This window comes from Budorcas taxicolor, chromosome 3 (assembly GCF_023091745.1).
Source record: "Budorcas taxicolor isolate Tak-1 chromosome 3, Takin1.1, whole genome shotgun sequence".
Lineage (NCBI taxonomy): Eukaryota > Metazoa > Chordata > Mammalia > Artiodactyla > Bovidae > Budorcas > Budorcas taxicolor.
Genome location: NC_068912.1, coordinates 113,604,513 through 113,623,901, shown reverse-complemented (window position 1 = coordinate 113,623,901; position 19,389 = coordinate 113,604,513). Strand labels below are relative to the sequence as shown.

The window sequence follows — 19,389 nt, the reverse complement described above, 5'->3', positions numbered from 1 at the left end:
GGGAAGGGTGACGGGGGAGGGTGACAAGGGGGGTGACGGGGGGAGGGGGACAGGGGAAGGGTGACGGGGGAGGGTGACGGGGGGGACGGGGGGAGAGGGACAGGGGAAGGGTGACAAGGGGGGTGACGGGGGTGGCGACGGGGGGGAAGGGGACAGGGGAAAGGGGATGGGGGAGGGGGACGGGGGAGGGGGAGGGTGATGGGGGAGGGTGACGGGGAGGGTGATGGCAGTGGTGATGGGGGAGGGTGATGGGGGAGGGTGACGGTAGGAGGGTGACGGGGACGCTCTCCTCTCACCTCAAAGTGCTCCCTGCTCTGCACGGTCTTCAGGGCTGCAATCCAGTCTTCCATCTCCTTCCTGTTATCGGCACACAGGATGAGCTTCCTACATGGAGTGATGACCTAGAGAAACAGACAGGAAACATGCAACATGTCAGCGAGCCAACAGCAGGTGCTGGCAGCTGTGGAAACTTTCCAAAACGTTCTGAAAAGTTTCACAACTTTCACTGTATCCTTTCTTTTCTTTCATGAGAAAGTACTGTTTTGTTCAGGTAGTCAATGGACCACAACATAAAAAGATTATCCTCGGTCATTGAAAGTCAATAACAATCTCAAATCAGAAAGACAATCAAATTTAGATACATATTCACCAAAGATCAATATAAGTGCACATTTACCATCATCTATTTACTACTTAGACCAATAACCAGCCACAGGCAATCTTTTTTTCAAAGGAAAAGAAAACCAAGTTTCCATTGCTCCAACGAGCTCAGGAGCTGACCACCCAGCCCTTGAACAGTTTAGGGAAGTCTCCTGTGCATTTCAAACATATCATACATAAACATCCTTTTGAAAAAGCCTGTTGGGACTTCCCAATGGTAAAGAATCCACCTGTCAATGCAGGAGGCTCGAGTTCGATCCCTGATCTGGGAAGACCCCAGCTGCCGCAGACCAGTCAAGCCATGCGCCACAACTATTGAGACTGTGCTCTAGACCCTGGGAGCCACAGCTCCTGAAGCCCACGCACCCTCCAGCCCACGCTCTGCAACCAGAGAAGCCATCGCAAAGAGCAGCCTGCACACTAAGTAGAGAGGAGCCCCCGCTCGCCACAACCAGAGAAAAGCCTGTGTAGCCACAAAGACCCAGAACAGCCAAAAATAAAGTTACTGTAAAACCCTTTAACATGTGACAACATCACCAGCTACTACAGTCAGGCCTGATAATTTTAACGGGAAATGAGGTCATGAACCTAATAGCTATCAACAAAAGAAAAGTAAATCTATAACATATACAGACTTCATAAATAAACAGAAAAAAAGCTATGAACTTGCATTTCGCTGAAGAGATGCAAAATGGCTAATAAAGGGATGAAAAGATGCTTAATCACTCGTCACTGGGAAACACAAATGAAAAGATCACTCTATTTCTAACAGACTGGCACGGTTGTTAAAGACGCCAATTCAGCTGTTGGAAAAGGTGTGAGAGACAGAGTGCAAACAGAGTGCACAGCTTTTAGAGGAAATGTTGACAACGTCTATCGAGATTTGAGAAATCAAACCCTTTCACCTTTTTTTATATTGCTGTAAAACATCTACATGGTCCCAAAGTCGAGTTGACAAAATAAGGCACAGATTTTGTGTGTCCCCTCATCCTGCTTCAGAGAAGACAACGGCACCCCACTCCAGTGCTCTTGCCTGGAAACTCCCATGGACGGAGGAGCCTGGTGGGCTGCAGTCCATGGGGTCGCTAAGAGTCAAACACGACTGAGCGACTTCACTTCCACTTTTCACTTTCATGCATTGGAGAAGGAAATGGCAGCCCACTCCAGTGTTCTTGCCTGGAGAATCCCAGGGACGGGGGAGCCTGGTGGGCTGCCATCTATGGGGTTGCACAGAGTCGGACACAAGTGAAGCGACTTAGCAGCAGCAGCAGCATCCTGCTTCCATCCCTCCCCCAAAGGCAGCCTTAAAAATAAATAAGGTATGGTTTATCCTCCCATTTTCTGCAAATACACGTATATATTTAATATTCTCTTTTCAAAACAGTAGCATACCAGAGACATGTTTGTCCACTCTGCCTTTTTAATTTAATCACAATTGGCCTACGAACAGCACAGGTTTGAACTGCAAATCTCCACTCATAGGCAGATTTTTTATTCCCCCAACACCGAAAATGCTCCACGAGCAGCGGCTGGCCGAATCCACAGGTGCGAACCTTGGCTAGGGTAGAACCAGGGTCAAGGAGGGTCAACTATAAATGACACGTGGATTTCCAGCTGCACGGAGGATCAGTGCCCCTGACCTTTGCACTGTCTGCCAAAGGTCAACTGCGGGCATCCAGGCCAGCACTTCTCAGTGCCAGCCCCAGACTCTTGACTGTCTCCCCAGCTGCAGAGCAGGCACTCCACCGCACTGAAATGCCCGAGTCTGCTCAACCAGCCCTACTTAAGTCTATGATACTGAAAATTCTTTGCGATTTCAATCAGCACCACAACCAATAGCCTTTACACGGATCTTTTCATATTTTTGCTGGGGTATTCTTGGAATGAATTCCAAGAAGTATAACCACCCTGACAAAGAATAAACGCATGTGTAATTTTGCTGCTGTTGCCAAATTTCCCTCCGTGGGGGTTGTACCATTTTGCCTTCCCACCAGCAGGGCTGGGAAAATGGCTGCTTCCTCGTGGATTCACCAATAAAATCTGTTATTTAACTTCTGGATGTCTGCCCATGTTAGAGCTTTAATTTATATTAGAAAGATCCAATTTAGGAACACCCAGCTTAAGTTATTAAATGATCGTGTTTCTGGCTCAAAACATTTAGAAACAGTATTTTATACATTATCTCTTCGGTGATTTCCATAAACTACCTACACAGCTTAAGCACAGCAGGATGTAATTAGAACTGGATCACAAATGCACGGCGCTGTTCATTCTTTCACGGCCAGGGTAACCACGATGACGCCTCGGAGGGACCGGGCGGGTGTAAGAAGTCAGCCCGGGAGAGGGCAGGGGAGATGGAAGGACACACACTGAGGCCCAGAGCAGCAGGCTCTCCTGGCCTCCGGCAGTGGGAGCCTCTCTCTCTCCTGGAGGCTCAGTGGGCGGCCTGTACCCCCTCCCAGCAGACGCCAGCCCAGCGTCTGCTCTAGACGGCAGGGGGCTCCCAAGGCCAGGACAGGCAAACTGCCTACCAAGCCCAAACCTGCACTGGGGGAGAGACAGGCAAACCAGAAAACAACGTTAGACACTGAGAGAGCCGTGAAAGAGGAAGTGGATCAGGTGCAAGGGGGCTGGTGGGTATTCTGGACAGGGTGTCCGGGAAGGTCATGGCAGCCTGCTGACTGCTGATGGCCTGGGGTCACTGCATACGGAATTTCCACCAGTGAGCATCTGCCTATGAAACCTCAGCAAACACTTATTATTCACTCCAGTGTGAGCTTTCATACTTGCACTTTTTACGAGCAGAATAATAAGTACAGTTACAAAAAGACAATACCTTTATTTTGTATAACTCAGGGGTTATATTAGGAGTTACTATGAAACTTTCAGAAGAGAACATGAGTTTTTTTATGCCCATTCTATTTTAGGACTTGATCAACAGATCAATGTCCAAGCATCTGGTTCTCAGCCTGCTTTTTTTTCCTTTAAACTCCTGTGTATGTTTGAAGATGCCTCAGACAGAACCCCACCTGGCCACCGGCTATTTGGGAAATGTTTCTCTTCTGGAAAAGGGGGGATGCCAGAAGCCACCCGCCATGGTTGTCAAGGGACTGTGCTTAGTCACTCAGTCATGTCGGACTCTTTGTGACCCCATGGACTGTAGCCTGCCAGGCTCCTTTGTCCATGGGGATTCTCCAGGCAAGAATACTGGAGTGGGTTGCCATGCCCTCCTCCCAGGGGATCTTCCCAACCCAGTGATCAAACCCAGGTCTCCTGCAATGCAGGCGACTTCTTCACCATCTGCATCACCAGGGAAGCCCAAGAATACAGGAGTGGGTAGCCTATCCCTGCTCCAGGGGATCTTCCGGACCCAGGAATCAAACCGGGGTCTCCTGCATTGCAGGTGGAGTCTTCACCAGCTGAGCTATCAGGGAAGCCAACGGGGCTACATGTGCTCGGGACCCAGAAGGGGCCCGACCCGTGGTGTTGAGGACGTGCCCTGGTCTGAAGCCCTGTGAGATGGGTGACTTAGAGCAACTGCCACCCCTCCCTGGGTCTCCACGTGCTCATCTGAACACAGAGGCCACTAAAGTAGCCGTCACGTTCTAGCACTGTTGTGAGGTGTGGGGCGGGAGGCCTCATACGTAACCGCTCCACCACTGTACTCATAACAGGCCTGCCCTGGACACACCCCAGGCGCCCTCCCTGCCTGGGAAAAGTGGATAAATAAACCGCAGTCTATTAGTACAATGGAATACTGCGGAGCAAGAACAGTCCACCTGCAGCCGCGCAACGTAACAGCTTTACAATGCTGAAAGAAGCCACACAGCAAAAACATATATGCCATTCATATCATTTCATCATGCATACACAAAGCACTTTTTCTTTCAAAGTAAAACTAACCTGTAGGGTCAGAAGCTAGCTGCTTGGGGAGAAGGGCACAAAAGAGAGCCCCTGGGGGCTGCTGACTTTCTGCTCCTTGATCTGGAACATTCACCAAGCTCTACGCTAGCTGCTTGGGGAGAAGGGCACAAAAGAGAGCCCCTGGGGGCTGCTGACTTTCTGCTCCTTGATCTGGAACATTCACCAAGCTCTACGCTGTGGGAACTCCCTGGCGGTCCAGTGGCTAGGACTCGGCACTTACACTGCAGGGGCACAAGTCTGACCCCTGGCTGGGGAACTAAGACCCCACATGCTGCGAGGCGTGGCCAAAACGAAAAAAGAGAAGATCAAGCTGTATGCTGTGATCGGGGCATTTTTCCATGTGAAGGCTACACTTTGGTAAAAAGAGTATAAAACCTGGAATAAAGTTAACTGCATAACTGAATCAAAAGAAAAATGGCATGGCTACCCAGACCCCTGGACAGTGTGCTTAGGAAACTAAATGTACAAGAGGGAGGCAGAAGATGGGAGGTGCAAGTAAGTATGAGACACTGGCAGAACTCTACTAAAACAGTGGACAGACCTCAAACACGGGAAAAATGGCCAGCCTCACTCCTAAGATAAACGCAAATTAAAATTGTAAGATACTTTTCACAAGGTTGATAACGTGTCTCATTCACTGAGGTGTAAATAACAACTCCTGTGGGGGCTTCCCAGGTGGCGCTAGTGGTAAAGAACCCTTCTGCCAACACAGGAGACATAAGAGACGTGGGTTCGCTCCCCGGGTCGGGAAGATCCCCTGGAGGAGGGCATGGCCGCCCACTCGTGTTCCTGCCTGGAGAACCCCATGGACAGAGGAGCCTGGCGGGCTGCAGTCCCTGGGGTCACAGAGACTCAGACACGACTGAGCAGCCAAGCACGTGAAACACTGACTGAGACGCACACACGTGGGGGACACAGGGTGGAGTCTAGCAGACCTTGAAGAACACGCACGTCTTTGTCGTAGAAAAAGTGCTCCTACAGAGACGTCTTCATGAGCCTGACACACAACACATACAAAGCTATTCACGGAAGTTCACTGCAAAGACAGAAGGAGCGACTCAGGCACTGATCGAGGCATGACCGGCAGGAAGCGGGCACCTTCACACAGCGGAGACCACACAACCCCAGACAGACTGCTGCTACTCCCTCCTCACGTACTTACAGGGAACAACCTCTAAGATACACTGTTAAGTGCTCAAAGCAAGCTGCAGGCATAGCATGGGTGTAGAGGAAAAAGCAACCTAGTCACCTCTGGGAGGGGACCTCTGAAGGGCTGAGAAACTCACTTTATACCTTTTCATCGTTTTGATCTCTATACCATGTGCATGTACTAATTATAATTATTTTTAAAATAAAGCCTTATGTTTACATTAATAATAATGGCAGGATTCCCAGGTGGTGCTAGTGGTAAAGAATCCGCCTGCCGATGAAGGAGACGTAAGACGTGGGTTCAGTCGCTGGGTTCGAAAGATCCCCTGGAGAAGGAAACGGTAACCCATGCCTGTATTCCTGCCTGGAGAATCCCAAGGACAGAGGAGCTTGGTGGGCTACAGACCGTGGGGCTGCAGAGAGTTGGACTGAGCAACCAAGCGCAATAACATACGGGAGACAAAAAAAAAAATAGCTTTTTGCTTTTCCCTTATTAATTTCTGTTTCCATCCTTTCAGAAAATGATCTTCCTGGAAATATGAGAAAATACTAGATACTCTAAATGAGTCTAAGACACCCAAGCCAGGCAAATATCTTCCAATGCCCTGGTGAGAATTAGCTGAGGACTCCTAAACCCCAGGCGTGACCGACCACTGAGAAATCATGAAGAAAAAGGAGACGTGCTGGAAACACATAGACAGGATGTCTCGGTGGAGAAGGTGGACACCTGAGCCACACACACGGGAGCTGACAGGACAGGGAGGCAGCCAAGAGGATGCCAGTGGCAACTCCCCTGGGAAGGCACTCGGCAGTGCTGGGAAAGCTGCCAGGTGTTGACAGGTGTCTGCCTGCTCCAGCGTGCCCCCCACAGGCTCCAGGAGCCACCAGGAGGGGAACCTGAAAAGGCAGGGGGCCAGGACCCCAGGTCCCCGGGCAGGCTGGCTCAGGCCAGCTCCCAACCCCAACGGTCAGTGGCTCTGCACTTGGATTCCAGGCAAGACTGCCCCATGAGCGGTGCCAGGAACGGAGGAGCTGAATGTGGGGAAGGAGCTGGCAGTCACCACAAGTTCTGCTCGGCTCACTGGGAACGGGCCGCGTCTGGTGCACTGCGCTTCCTTTCTGGCAGGAACGCTGGCCAGGAGGGTCAGCCCAAGGATCATGCGGACGTTTCCCTGAGTCACCTGGCCACGGCCCCTCCCACTCCCACCAGGTCTCTCAAGGGTTCAAAGCAGAGGGTGGAGAAATGCCATCTGGGGGACGATGATGATTCACCTGCAAAGGCCTGTCCAGCAGTTTGCAACCACAGGCCTGGATGTGCTTCTCATTCGTAAGTGTGACCTCAAATGACAAAAAGACTGCGATCCTGTGTGCTCTGTCATGCTGCAACTAAGGCCAAACCAAACACCCTCAGCAGTAAGCAAAGTGTGGCCCTGAGCCTGGGACGGGCCCAAGGCCACGACACGCAAGGCCAGCCGCCGGGACGGACACACAGGCCCAGTCGTCAGACCTCACAGACCCAAAAACAACCACAGTGACCAGCAGACCTCTGATTCCAGGAAAATGGCTGGACCTACTTTTCCTTATCCCTCTGGTTTCTCGCTGTTGTTCAGTCACTAGGTCGTGGCCAACTCTTTGCAACCCCATGGACTGCAGCAAGCCAGGCTTTCCTGTCCTTCACCATCTCTTGGAGTTTGCTCCAACTCATGTCCACTGAGTCGGTGATACCATCCAACCATCTCACCCTCTGTTGCCCCCTTCTCCTCTGGCTAGGTACAGCTAAAATCCTGGACTTAGATATAAAAAATTTTGCAAAGGGTGGAGAGAAGAGGGCCTGAGGGATGACAAGGCACTGAGCTCTCTGGGGTTTCTGTTTGCCCTTGACATCCTAGACAGGGCATTGAGGAAGCCCAGCCAGAAATACTGGTAAGGACAGAAAGAATTTAAAGCTCACCAGAAGCCCACCCTCTCCAGCCATGGCTCCAGGGAAGGGGAGCCTAATCGGGCAGAATCAACAGTGGGAGAGCAGCCAATAACCGCTGGACTCCAGCCAAATGGAAACAACTGCAGCCCCCACGCCCATCTCCTCAGGCAGCACTAATTCAGGCTCCAGCACCTGCCACTGCTGTCCACAGAAGACCAAGCAGGCAAATTAGCACAGAAGAGGGCCCCAGCATCAACAACTGCTCCAGAAATGCTGATCAAAACCACAGCGTGACGATACACCTATCAGAATGGACAAAGTTAAAAAGGGACAACACCAAATGCTGGAGAAGATGTGGAGAAACGGACCCATGTTGCTGGCGGGGATACACAACCACTCTGCGAAACAATCTGACAGTTTCTTTAAAAACCAAACATGAAGCTACAAGACAACCCAGCGATTACACTTGGGCATTTTTCCAAAGACGTGAAGACCTGTGTTCACACAAAAACCTGTCCATGAGTGCTTTCAGCAGCTTTGTTCATAACCACCCAAACCTGGCAACAAGCTAGATGCCCTCGGGTGGTAAATGATTAAACTCACGGTGGTACGCCCATTCCCTGGAACACCACTCCACTCTGACAGTCCAAAAAGAAACCACCACACAACCCCCTGGGGGCACCTCCAAGGAGCTCTGCTGGGTGAGAAAAGCCAACTCTGAGAGGTTACCTGCTACCCAATCCCATTCATAGAACACTCCTGAGATAACAAAATCACAGACATGAACAACAGCCTGGAGGTCACCAGGGGTGAAGGCGGGCAGTGGGTGTGGCTGTAAGAGGACCACAAGGGGTCCCTGTGGAGACGGAGGCCTGGCTCTTGACCCACCACGGCCAGGAGGCTGTGACGTTTTGCTAGTTTTGCAAGATGTTACCAATGAATGGAACTGGATAAAACAATGGATCTCTGCATTATTTCACTTCCATGTGAATCTGCAAAGTTCTCCAAGGATTTAATTAAAAGTAAGTAACCACAATCAACATTTTCTAGTAACTAACATATTTAAATGAAATGTCACACATTGGGAACAATGCTGCTTCTTAAGAACAGCAGCATAAGTGGGCTCAGCACAGACTGAGGACACTCTTGTCTTCCTGAAGTCCTGTATTTGTGGGACTCATGAGGTTCAACCTGACTTGCCAAGGAAATATGTGGACACACCCTGGGTACACAATCTCTGAGAACGACAAAGTGGGTCCTCCCCACGTGACATGAGGGTCACAGGGCGTGCCCTTTCCCGGTTGTGACGCGTGGCCTGGTAGTCGCACCTGCACGAGCCAGAGCCCCGGAAACGGCAGGACTCGCTCCTGTACACACCATGGCTAGGGAACTCAGTGAAGCCCTACCTTATGTCAGCCACAAACCTCAGGTCCTGCCCACAAACAGCGCTGCGCTTCCTGGGGGACCGGCCCCAGTGCCCATCCAGCAGCAGGTGTGCTCTGGGAGCAACCAGAAACATCACCCAGACAAGCTGCCCCCAGCGCCAGACTCACAGGGCCCAGTGCCCACCAACAGGTCCACGCACATACCGAGACACCTCCTCTCACCAGCTGCCCCCCACTCCCCCTCCTCCTCTCCCCCGAGGCCTCAACCTCCCCTCCCCTCCCACCAACCCTCATCTCCAGGCTCCAAACTCTTCCTTTCCTCTGAGAAATAAATTCAGGCAGTCCTCCATGTGAACAAACAGAGAAGACCCTGGTTCCCTGGAGCTCACACTCAAATGCAGACGGGAAACCAGTACTGTGATAAAAAGGTAAACTGCCAAGCACAGAGTGCAGTGCTGGTGGCGCATCCACAGGAAAAGGAGGCCGACCAGGAAAAGGCCAGGGGAGGGTCTGAGGTGGGCCTCACTGGAGAAGATGCAAGGTGTGGGAGAGAAGCGCCTGAAGCAGGAGCACGGCTGGAGGCTGGAGCCAGTGAGCTGGGGAGAGGCCCCGGGGTCCCGAGCACCCTGTGGGCGCCTGTTAGAGTTCTGGCTTTTGCTCCCAGTGAAACGGCGGGTGCACAGAGCTTATGAGCAGAAGGCTGACACCTGACTTGGGCTGAAAAGCACCATTCTGGTTGCTGTACTGAAAACTGGGCGTAGGAGGCGGGGCAGGAGTCAGGGAGGCCTGAGGGAAGGCGCTCGGCAATCCCATGACGGGCAGGGGCGGAGGGGCGAGGCTGGGCTCTCACCCACCCTGGAGGCTCTGACAGGAGAGCCAGCAGGGGCCCTGGGGCAGCTGGGGAGCTAAGCTGCCGTTGGGGTGGGCCAGGCTGCAGGCCGGCTCCGAAGCTGGCAGGGAGGGCAGGGGTTCGATTCTGGGCATGCTGGGGTTTGGACATCTACCAAAATCTTGGCCGTGCACAGCATTTTATCTCACCATGAGGCTTCATCACCTTGCCATCAGCCCAGCTACATTAAAAAAAAATGGTGAGCTGCTTAAAAAAATTAAAGTTTGGCAGAACAATTTGACGATATCTCATCAAGCTAAAGACACACACATGGGGCAATTCGGCCCTTAGAAGCAAACTCTGGAAAAATGCATGCCGTGTGCCCAGGAAGACGAGTAGAAGAGTACTCCGGCAGCGCTGCCTGCAGCACTGAGATCTAGGGAAACAAGTCAGCCGTGGGACACGCCGTCCACGGCGCCCCAGCGCCAGCCACAAAGCCAGCCCTGGAGCACTGTGAGTCTCAACTCCCTGAGGCGCACGTTCCGCCCCCTGGGAATTCTGGTTTATTTCTAGAGATCGGGAATCTGTCATTTTAAACCTTGAACCCCTTAACTAAAGGTGAGTGAGTCCAGGTGGATAAAACTCGGAACCACGATGCTGAGTGAGGAAAAAGCAAGCTGCAGGAGATGTGTAGGGCGATACCATTTATTAAAAGTATTTAACTTGGCTAAACTGTACTGTGTATTGTTTATATCAGCACTAAGGTAGAGAAAGTACCAAAAACACAAAAGCAAATGATGGGGGATGGCGCCTGACCTCAGGGGAGGGAGAGAGGGAGGGAACAGGATGACAAAGGGGATACAAAGGACTCCAAGGACACTCGGAGCGCCTCCTTCTCGGGCTGGGGAGTGGACAGCGTTGTTCATCAAGTTACTGTTTGAATGCTTGAAATATTCAACAATTTTTTTAAATGTTCAATCTCTTGGCACAAAATGTGCTCAAATATGCAGGCCAGGACTAGAGATAAACACTATGTTTTGTATCCATATAGCAGTTACACAAGGTGTACAATTTACTGTCCTTACAGTTTACAGTAGAAATTTACAGTTTGCCTTGAGTTATAGCTTGGCCTTACAGAAGGGAATGGGTCAGCCTGAAACCACGCCTGCAGACGGACTCTGCTGGTAAAACCCGGGCACCACGGGGAGCCTGAGCTTGGCAGGCGTGCGATCCTTCGCTCGGCGTGCATGGCAATCACACGCCCGCGCCCCTGCGCCTGCCATGCGTCTCACGGCAGACACAACTGTTCCTAATTTGCCTCTCAAATCTCTCATCCCAGAGTAGATACCCAAGTCCTAAAAGAGCTGGCTGAGTGTGTGAAAATAAAGTTGACGCTTTATGAAGGGAGAACGGGGGAGGCGCTGGCGGGGCCGCTCAGAAGGAAGCTTTCTGAGCCCAGCAGAGAGACTTCTCTCCCAGCACACCCTGCACCAACCACAGGGAGCTCCCATCAGACCCAGAACCTTCCTTTGGGAGCGTTCTCAGAGCCACCAAGGAGCTCGTCCTACTGCTCCAACAAGCCAGCTCCCTCAGCTCAGGACGGAACAAGAGGTGTGGACGGAGGGCTGCAGGGCAGGGCGGTCACGACAGACCAAGACAGCCAAGGGCCACTGTCCCCCACAGGCTCGACTTCCCAGCCTCAGGGTCACCCCCAGTGACTGCTGTCAGCGCCTGGAGCTGTCTCCTGTGGTCCTCCAGCAAGAAGGACTGGTCCCAAGGCCAGCACAGGTCAGGGCAGGTGAGGCGACCATGAGCGCCAAGGGCGGGCTTCCCGGCCACTCCCCCACGCGATGGCACAGTCAGGGCAGACCCCTGGGCGCATGGCAGGGCACCCAGCAGCCCAGGTGGGCACGTGCCTGAGGCACCACCTGACGCCACTGGGCAAAAATCCCCCGCACCTATGGTCCTATGAATGAGGACTGGGCGACCCCCCTCACCACCCCTGGGCAGGCTGCCTGAGGCTCCTCGGTGCTTGGGGACCTCAGTGAAGTTTCTCCTCTGACAAAGCTCCGACAGTGGAAATTCATCACCGAGACGTGTATCTGATCTGCGGGCTTTCTAACCTGGCCGGGGGTGACCAGAGAGCGCTTCCAGCCCATGGGTTAAGTCACACCATCAAGCCCGGGGCTTTTAAAACCCCAGCCGTCCGCCTCTAAAAAACAGAAGACACAAACCAGCCCTCTACAGGTACTGACAACAACCTACAACTCATCCCACTCCACTTCAAATCCTTGTAACTTCTTCCCCACACAGCTTCCCACGGGCTCGTCACTCACCACTCCTGGAACTCTCACCTGCTGCTCTTCCAACTTTCAGAACGTTTGCCAACTGCTCAGAGTCGGTCAGAATTGAAGTGGCTCGGCAAAAAAACAAAACTCAGGTTCTAAAGCCGATGGGCGAGAACCTGCGGGTCACTGCAGTAGACCAGAGGCGGGGAGAAGCCGTCAGCACGACACAGTTCAGCCACCAACCGAAAGACGAGCAGCGGGGGCTGTGTCCACAGGATTAGGAACCTGGAAATACTCAGCTAAATATAGCTCCCCAGGCCGCGGGGGTGGGAAAGGTGGCCGAGAATAAGCATCTGGGCACTCGGTCATCTCTGTCACTTCCTGTTACTCACGTCCTGCTGTTCCGATGTTACCCGAGACGCTGGGCTCAACACACACATCCCCACCTGGAAGCCCCCGGAGACACAGGCCATTCACAACAGCTGGGATGTGCGTTGACAACGGACTTCCTCACACAGTGTCGTACAAAACACAAAAATAGACACCATGGCACAAACAAGCTCCTGGGGGGGCGCTGAGGGAAAGCAGTGAGGACACCGGCCCAGACCCCCAGGGTCCCCACCCGCACGCTGACCCCGCAGAGGAACGGGCCCGACGCTGACAGGACCCCTTCCTCCCGAAGCGGCACCTTGCTTTGCGGGTGCAGGGCAGCTGCATCGGGGCAGCGTCGGGGGCACAGAGGGGTCCCCACCACCGCTGCCACTCGACCCGCCCAGGGGCCTGCAGCATCCAGGCAGCACCTTCTGCCAGGCCCACCTCCCGGCCCTCCTGGGGACACTGGCCAGGGGACCACACGGGACGCGCAGGCAGGCAGCAAAGCCACGCGGGCCACAGAGCCAAGGCGCAGGGTGCCTATCGGAAGACTGAGTTTCCAAAAGAAACAAAAAGCAAAGGGAAGCAGAGTGTAACAGTTATAGCTGAAACTGAAAGCTGATGAAAGTATTTCGAGTCACTCATCCACTCAGTATTTCAGCAGTGCCTCCCTGGCCGTGGGATGTGTTCACAGTGAGGGAAGCCCTAGAGACTAGCGGCAGCCCTGAGCAGGGCGGCGGAGGCAGAGAGCTGCCGCAGGGAGGGGCACCATCACTCACGGAGGGTACCCAGGGCTGGGGGTAGAGCGCCAGAGGCAGGAAGTGGGAGCCTGGTGGGCAGAAACCAGAAGACAAAGCAACAAGATCTAACACGCTTCCAGCAGAAGAACATGAGAAACAGCTGAAAACTCCAAAACCTGGGCAGCGGCGAAATACATGGATCAGGACGCCTCGCGCAAGAGAACACCACCCAGTCCATCTCCAAAAGGACGATGAAACACCAGACAAACAAACAGAAAGGGGCCGTGAGGAGGTATAGTTATGCATTATGTTACGAACAGATATGTTCATAACCTAACAAATTTTAAGAGCAGGTTACAAATTAATGGGCATAATTGATTCCACTTTTTATATATATTGTCATTGTTGTTAAGTCACTAAGTTGTGTCCAACTTTTAGCCCACCAGGCTCCTCTGTCGATGCGATTTCCCAGGCAGGAATACTGGAGTGGGCTGCCATTTCCTTCTCCAGGGGATCTTCCCAACCCAGGGACCCAACCCGTGTCTCCTGCAGTGGCAGGTGGATTTTTCACCACTGAGCCACCAGGCAAGCCCCACAAGTATACGGACTCACAGTCACAGAAAAACGCCTTAAACCTGTGTCTGCATCAGCATCTCAGAGCCTCAGCACATCCTGGGCCTGACATTTCTTTGTTGCAGGGACGGACCCCACAGCACTGCAGGGTGTTGACGCGCATCCATGGACACGCCAGGGGCACACCCTCAACAACTGCCCCCCGCTCCTCGCTGTCACGAGCCAAAACGGCTCCAACTGCCGAATGTCCTTCTGTGGGCAAACCTCTCCTCCCACTCCTGAATCCCAGCCCCCCGCCCCACCATGTATGAGAACCACAGGTCTCCATAATGGTGTTTGCATCTATGACCTCAGTGATAAGATTACTGAGTGCTTTTTGTTTGTTTTGGTTCTGTGTGCTTATTTATAAAGAATGGGTTATTTGCATAAAAAACTGAATAAAAGAATGATCGTAACACTGGTAAAGCATTGCAGGTATTTTTCCTATGATGCAAAATTTGAGTTGCAGAAAATTCTTATGTTCTGCAAAAGTGCACAATAAAAACAGTAAGCTTCCTGGGAAAGGGTGAGCTGCGGAGGACCGCTCAAAACCTATGCAGTGCTGCAGCCAAGCACTAAGAGCACAGCAAAGAGTCCTGGGCTTTGAAGCCCCAGAGGAGCTGCAACAGTCAATGCAGAACTTGACGTTTCCAAAAACACGAAGGCTCTTCAGGCAGGCAAGTTGCTGCCGCTGAGTCACAGGGCCAGGCACAATGCACAGAGGCCAGGCTTCGATAAGCAACTTGCAGGCCTCATGCGCACGGCCGCACGCTTGCCTGGCTCCCTGAGTCCTGCTGCCAGTGACATGGGCTTTCTGCTGCGGGGCCAGTACACAGTTTGTTAGAGAAACACCCCACAGCAGAAAGGACCACGACTGCATCTCCCTCTTGGCTACCGCACAGGAGGAACAATCAGTTCAGAAGTCATTAGTTCGAACACCTAGAATTATTATCATCCAAGTGATAATGAACTCCAAGCCAAAGTACTCCTGGCAACGGGTCCTGAGGGGCTGTGCGGATGGAGGGAGCAGAATGGGAACGCCTGGGCAATCTAACCTGGCAGCCACCATGTGCCACAATTTACCTGCTTCCTTTGGGACTGCTGCTGTTCAGTAGCTAAGTTGTGTCAGATTCTTTGCAACCCCACGAGCTGCAGCATGCCAGGCTTCCCTGTCCTTTGCTATTTCCTGAAATTGACTCACACTCATGTCCACTGCGTCGGGGATGCCATCCAACCATCTTGTCCTCTGGAATTATTTGATGATAAATCTGTATGTCCTCAGGTGCATCCACAGTAAGCTTACAGCTAGCAACCACGGAGGGGAGGGGAGGCGAGGGGAGGGGTGTGGCAGGGTGGGGAGAGGAGGGGACTCATATGCAACCTCTACGGGCCAAGGTCTGCCTGCCGCCTGCCTCGCCAAGCACTTCTCTGATCACTGAAGGTCAAACTAGTCAGGCCGTCAGACTTCCAAGAGCAAAGTGGCCTGAGGTCAGACCACCTGCATCTGCTGAGTCACCAGGGGTCTGACCTTGGGACCGTGACTGATGCGCTGACTTCAGGCTGTCTGTTCGTTGCAGCCAGAAAACAAATAAAACACCAAGGAAAAAAACAAGGTTTACGAAAAATTTATGAAAGGGTATATTTGTATTGCACTTCTGTGTTAAAGAAAAAAAAGAAAAGAGTACATATTTAAAGGGCAGGACACACACACAGCCCGGAAAATTAGAAGTCGACATTTCAGGTTTTTTTCCTTTTCCTTCTGTTATTTTCCAAAGTGTCTACAGTAAACGGGTATTTTTTAAATTATCTATGCTTCTTTTTTTCCTACAAAATCAACATCTGGGACAAAAATTACTAGCTGCCTACACAACTAGCATTTTCCGTTCTTCCTCACAAATGGACTGAGCGGCTCCTGACGGCTCCAAGCTAACAGAGCACATCCCCCCAGCCCCCAAGCTGGGGACACAACAGAGGCACAAGCTGGCGTGCTGGGGGAGCCTCCGGGAAGGCTCTTGGGGATGACGCAGTGGCAGCCCCTGCACAGGTGTCTGGCCCCCGGGAGGGGCCCCGAGACCCTGCGGACTGTGCCTTCCAAAAAGAGAAAAACAAACTTCTGTCACCTGTGTTTTCAGTTAAACACCCCAAACCTGATCTGAATTAAGACGGCATATCCATCATCACAGAGAAAAGAAAACCAGGCACAGCGACTGAGCCGCCTTCGTGCTCCAGGTAAAGAACCTGCTTCATTCACTTGGTTAAGAACTGCAGACTCTCCACTCAATCAGCAGCAGCACCCAGCGGGCCTGATTTAACAGAGGACAGTCAGGCATAAATAACACCACGGACCAAACCTGAGACGTCAGCCAGGGCTGGGCAGACTGCGGCCTGCCTCCAAGTTGAAGTAAAGCTTTATTAGAACACAGCCACACCTGCTCTTTACGCCTCAGGCTGCGGCAGACAGCCATAGAGACCCAACAGCCGGCAAGGCCTAAAGCGCTAGGCCCTTCAGGGAAATTTGCTGCTAACATCAGACATCCGTCATTCCATACAGCTTAGGAGGAATTTGAAGAGAACTCACGAAATATAAACAGATGAGCAACAGGGACAAACTAAACAGCTCAGGGAACTATATTCAATACCTTGTAACAGCCTATAAGAGAAAAGATCTGGAAAAGAACGCACATGTATACACGCATAGACGAATTGTTGCTGCTGCACACCTGAAACTAACAAAACCTTACAAATCAACTACACTTCAGGTTTAAAAACAAAGAATTGGGTGTGGCGGAGTCCAATGCAATTTGCTGCATAAAAGATGGAATTTTTGCCTTGTCCCTTTTCTGACTCTGGTTCCTTAAGGGAGGATCCTGGCTCTGTTCCCAGAGGAGTCCCAGAGAGCCTGGCGGGCAGTGTTCATCCGACAGACGGTGGTGGAACGGAACGCTGCCCTGAACGTGAAGGGCCACCTCTGAAAACTGTGCGTGTGCCCAAACTTACCAAGCAATTTAGGGTGAAAAACTTACAAAGTACAAACCACCACAACATGACACACTTCCACGGGGCTCCCCGGTAGCGCCGAATCCGCCTGCAGAGGCAGGGGACACGGGCTCAACCCCTGGTTTGGGAAGCCCCACCTGCCGCGGAGCAACTAAGTCGGTGGGCCACAACTACGGAGCCCACACGCCGCACCGACTGGAGCCCTCGAGCCTGGCTCTGCGCCTGCAGGCTGTGTGGCCCTGGCAGCTGTCCCCTACGTGTGACAGGGGCTGGAACAGACGGCTGTCCAGCTGCTCTGCAAGGGGAAGCCCGCGTACCGCAACTCCAGGGCAGCCCTGCACGCCCCAAGAGGGGAAGGCCAGGCCGTGTGCAGAAGCAAGGACTCAGCGCAGCCGGAAACAGAGAGATACAAATAAATCAATCTTTAAAGAAGAAACAAACAAAAAACAATACATATGTCCACAAGACTCCTCCAACGCATCCTCCCCTGCCCCACGTGGACTCTCTCAATGCAGTCCCCACTGTGCCCGGAGGACCCCCAGGCTCTCCAACCTCACCGAGACTCAGTCTGGGGGCTAAAGAGCCTGGGGAAAAGACCACACCTCACGCTGAGTGCTCTCTGGTCTTGCTCCCGCAAAGCACTAGGCTAGCAGGAGCAGGTCCTTCCCGCCCCTGCCCAACCCCTCCACCCCACCCTGGGGAGAGGGAGGGCCTCACCACTCCCCCCCCCCCAGACAACAAAAGGGGTGGTAACTCCTCCCCCCAAAACTGAGTCCAAGGAAAACATCTTCAGACATGCTAACACTGCGTTAAAGAAGCGACCACCACCACGTGAGGGTTTCAGGTCTGAAGGTGTGAAGCAGGCTGGAGGAGGAGACAAGATGGTGATGGCTGGATCTAAGCTGCTGCGCCCGCAGCTCAGTCGTCACGTGGTCCTGCTTGGGTTCGGCCAGAAGGTGGGGGTGTGTGCGACTGGACAGCCATCAGTTCTAACGCCATGTCTCACGTGGGGGACGGCTGCCCAGAGGGGGCAGGTGGCGCCCCAGGGCCACACAGCTAGTAGGAGGCAGAGCCAGGGCCAGTTGAGACATACACAGAAGACAGATGGCCAGATACTGCGTCCAGGGCAATCGTGGCCCGTGGCGCGCCCTCCTGGAGGGAGGGAAGGAGTGCCCGCCGACCTCGGGGTCTGGGGGATGTGTGTGCTGGCATGTGGCCCCAGGGCTCTAATCACCACGGGAGGCTGCTTCGGTCCAGCCTGCACCCAGGAAGGAGACAGGCCCCTGAAGCACAGTGGCTGTCCTCAGCTCCAGCTCGGGGGGAGCCCTGGCTCCCACCCACCCCTGCAGCTGCACTGCAGGCGCACGCAGACAGGGAGTGGGCACCAGCCCCCCTCCCGGATGCCAGGGACCTGAACGGAGGACACACGCCCCCTCAGAGAGGCCCAGGCCCATCTCCCGCCCGCTCGCACGCCCTGCCTGATGGCCTGCGCTGGGTGCGGGGCTCTCGCTGGGAGGCAGTCCAGCAAAGGGCATCTAGGGCCCATCCCAGTCGGGCAGGTAAGTCACAGGCAAGGTGGCGTTCGGGATAATGCCCCTCACCAATAACCACGCCCCTCCTAGCTTTAACAGTTCAGCCCTGTCCCCTGACCAAGCTTTCTGTATTCCTCTGGGATTTCAAGTATATTTAAAAAAACAAAATGAAAGGACATAATCCCAACCACAGAATTTAACATTAAAAAAAAAGAAAAAAGACAGAAAAAGGCTGAAGATAGTTCTTCCCTCGGCAAGCCCTGACTCAGAGAGTCTGCCTACTAGGGCAATGGACAGCCGTGGCAGGAGGGCAAGGCATGAGGGTCGGCCGAAGACAGCTGGCCTGACTTGGGAGCCACCTCCCTCTGTCATGCCACAGCTGTGACGCAGTCCCACGCGGATGGAGGAGAGAGGAGATTCCCAGGGATGTCGAGGGATGGAGACAGGGCCAGCAACAAACCGATCGACCCAACAGATATTTCTGGAACACCTACTTGGTGCCAGCATGACTCAGGGGGCTGGAATGGAGACAGAGTCAGCAAGCCCAGGACATCCCCCTCTCTCAAGAAGTTCACACCCCTCCCTCCAATACAGAGAAAAAAAGTGAGGATGCTGTCAATAGAGACAAGAAACAAAAGTCTGAAGGGCCTGTGTCGATTTAAAAATTAATTATCAAAATATTCAAAAGTTATTAATCAAAAACCTTCCCAAATAGAAAAATCCATACTGAGTTTCACTGGTGAATTCCAGCAAAAAATTAAGAAAGAAGTGGGCTTCCCTGGTGGCTCAGATGGTAAAGCATCTGCCTGCAATGTGGGAGACCCGGGTTTGATCCCTGGGTTGGTAAGATCCCCTGAAGAAGAAAATGGCAACCCACTTCAGTACTCTTGCCTGGAAAATTCCATGCACAGAGGAGCCTGGTAGGCTACAATCCATGGGGTTGCAAAGAGTGGGATGTGACTAAGTGACTTCACTAACAC

General features: G+C 52.9%; 1 protein-coding gene across 2 annotated transcripts in view; it reads right to left on the bottom strand.

The window, feature by feature from the left end:
* Positions 1-19,389, bottom strand: part of LOC128045736 (diacylglycerol kinase delta-like) — a 77,863-nt gene that overhangs the window by 31,138 nt on the left and 27,336 nt on the right. The window contains exons 1-2 of one of the 2 annotated variants that reach the window (XM_052638194.1): positions 12,223-12,418; positions 297-401 (exon numbers count right to left, since the gene is read on the bottom strand). In XM_052638194.1, the coding sequence (XP_052494154.1) occupies positions 297-350 (54 nt within the window). In that variant the 5' untranslated portion in view covers positions 351-401; positions 12,223-12,418. Of the gene's footprint in view, positions 1-296; positions 402-12,222; positions 12,419-19,389 lie in introns of those variants that run through there. The other variant, XM_052638193.1, reaches the window with a different exon arrangement.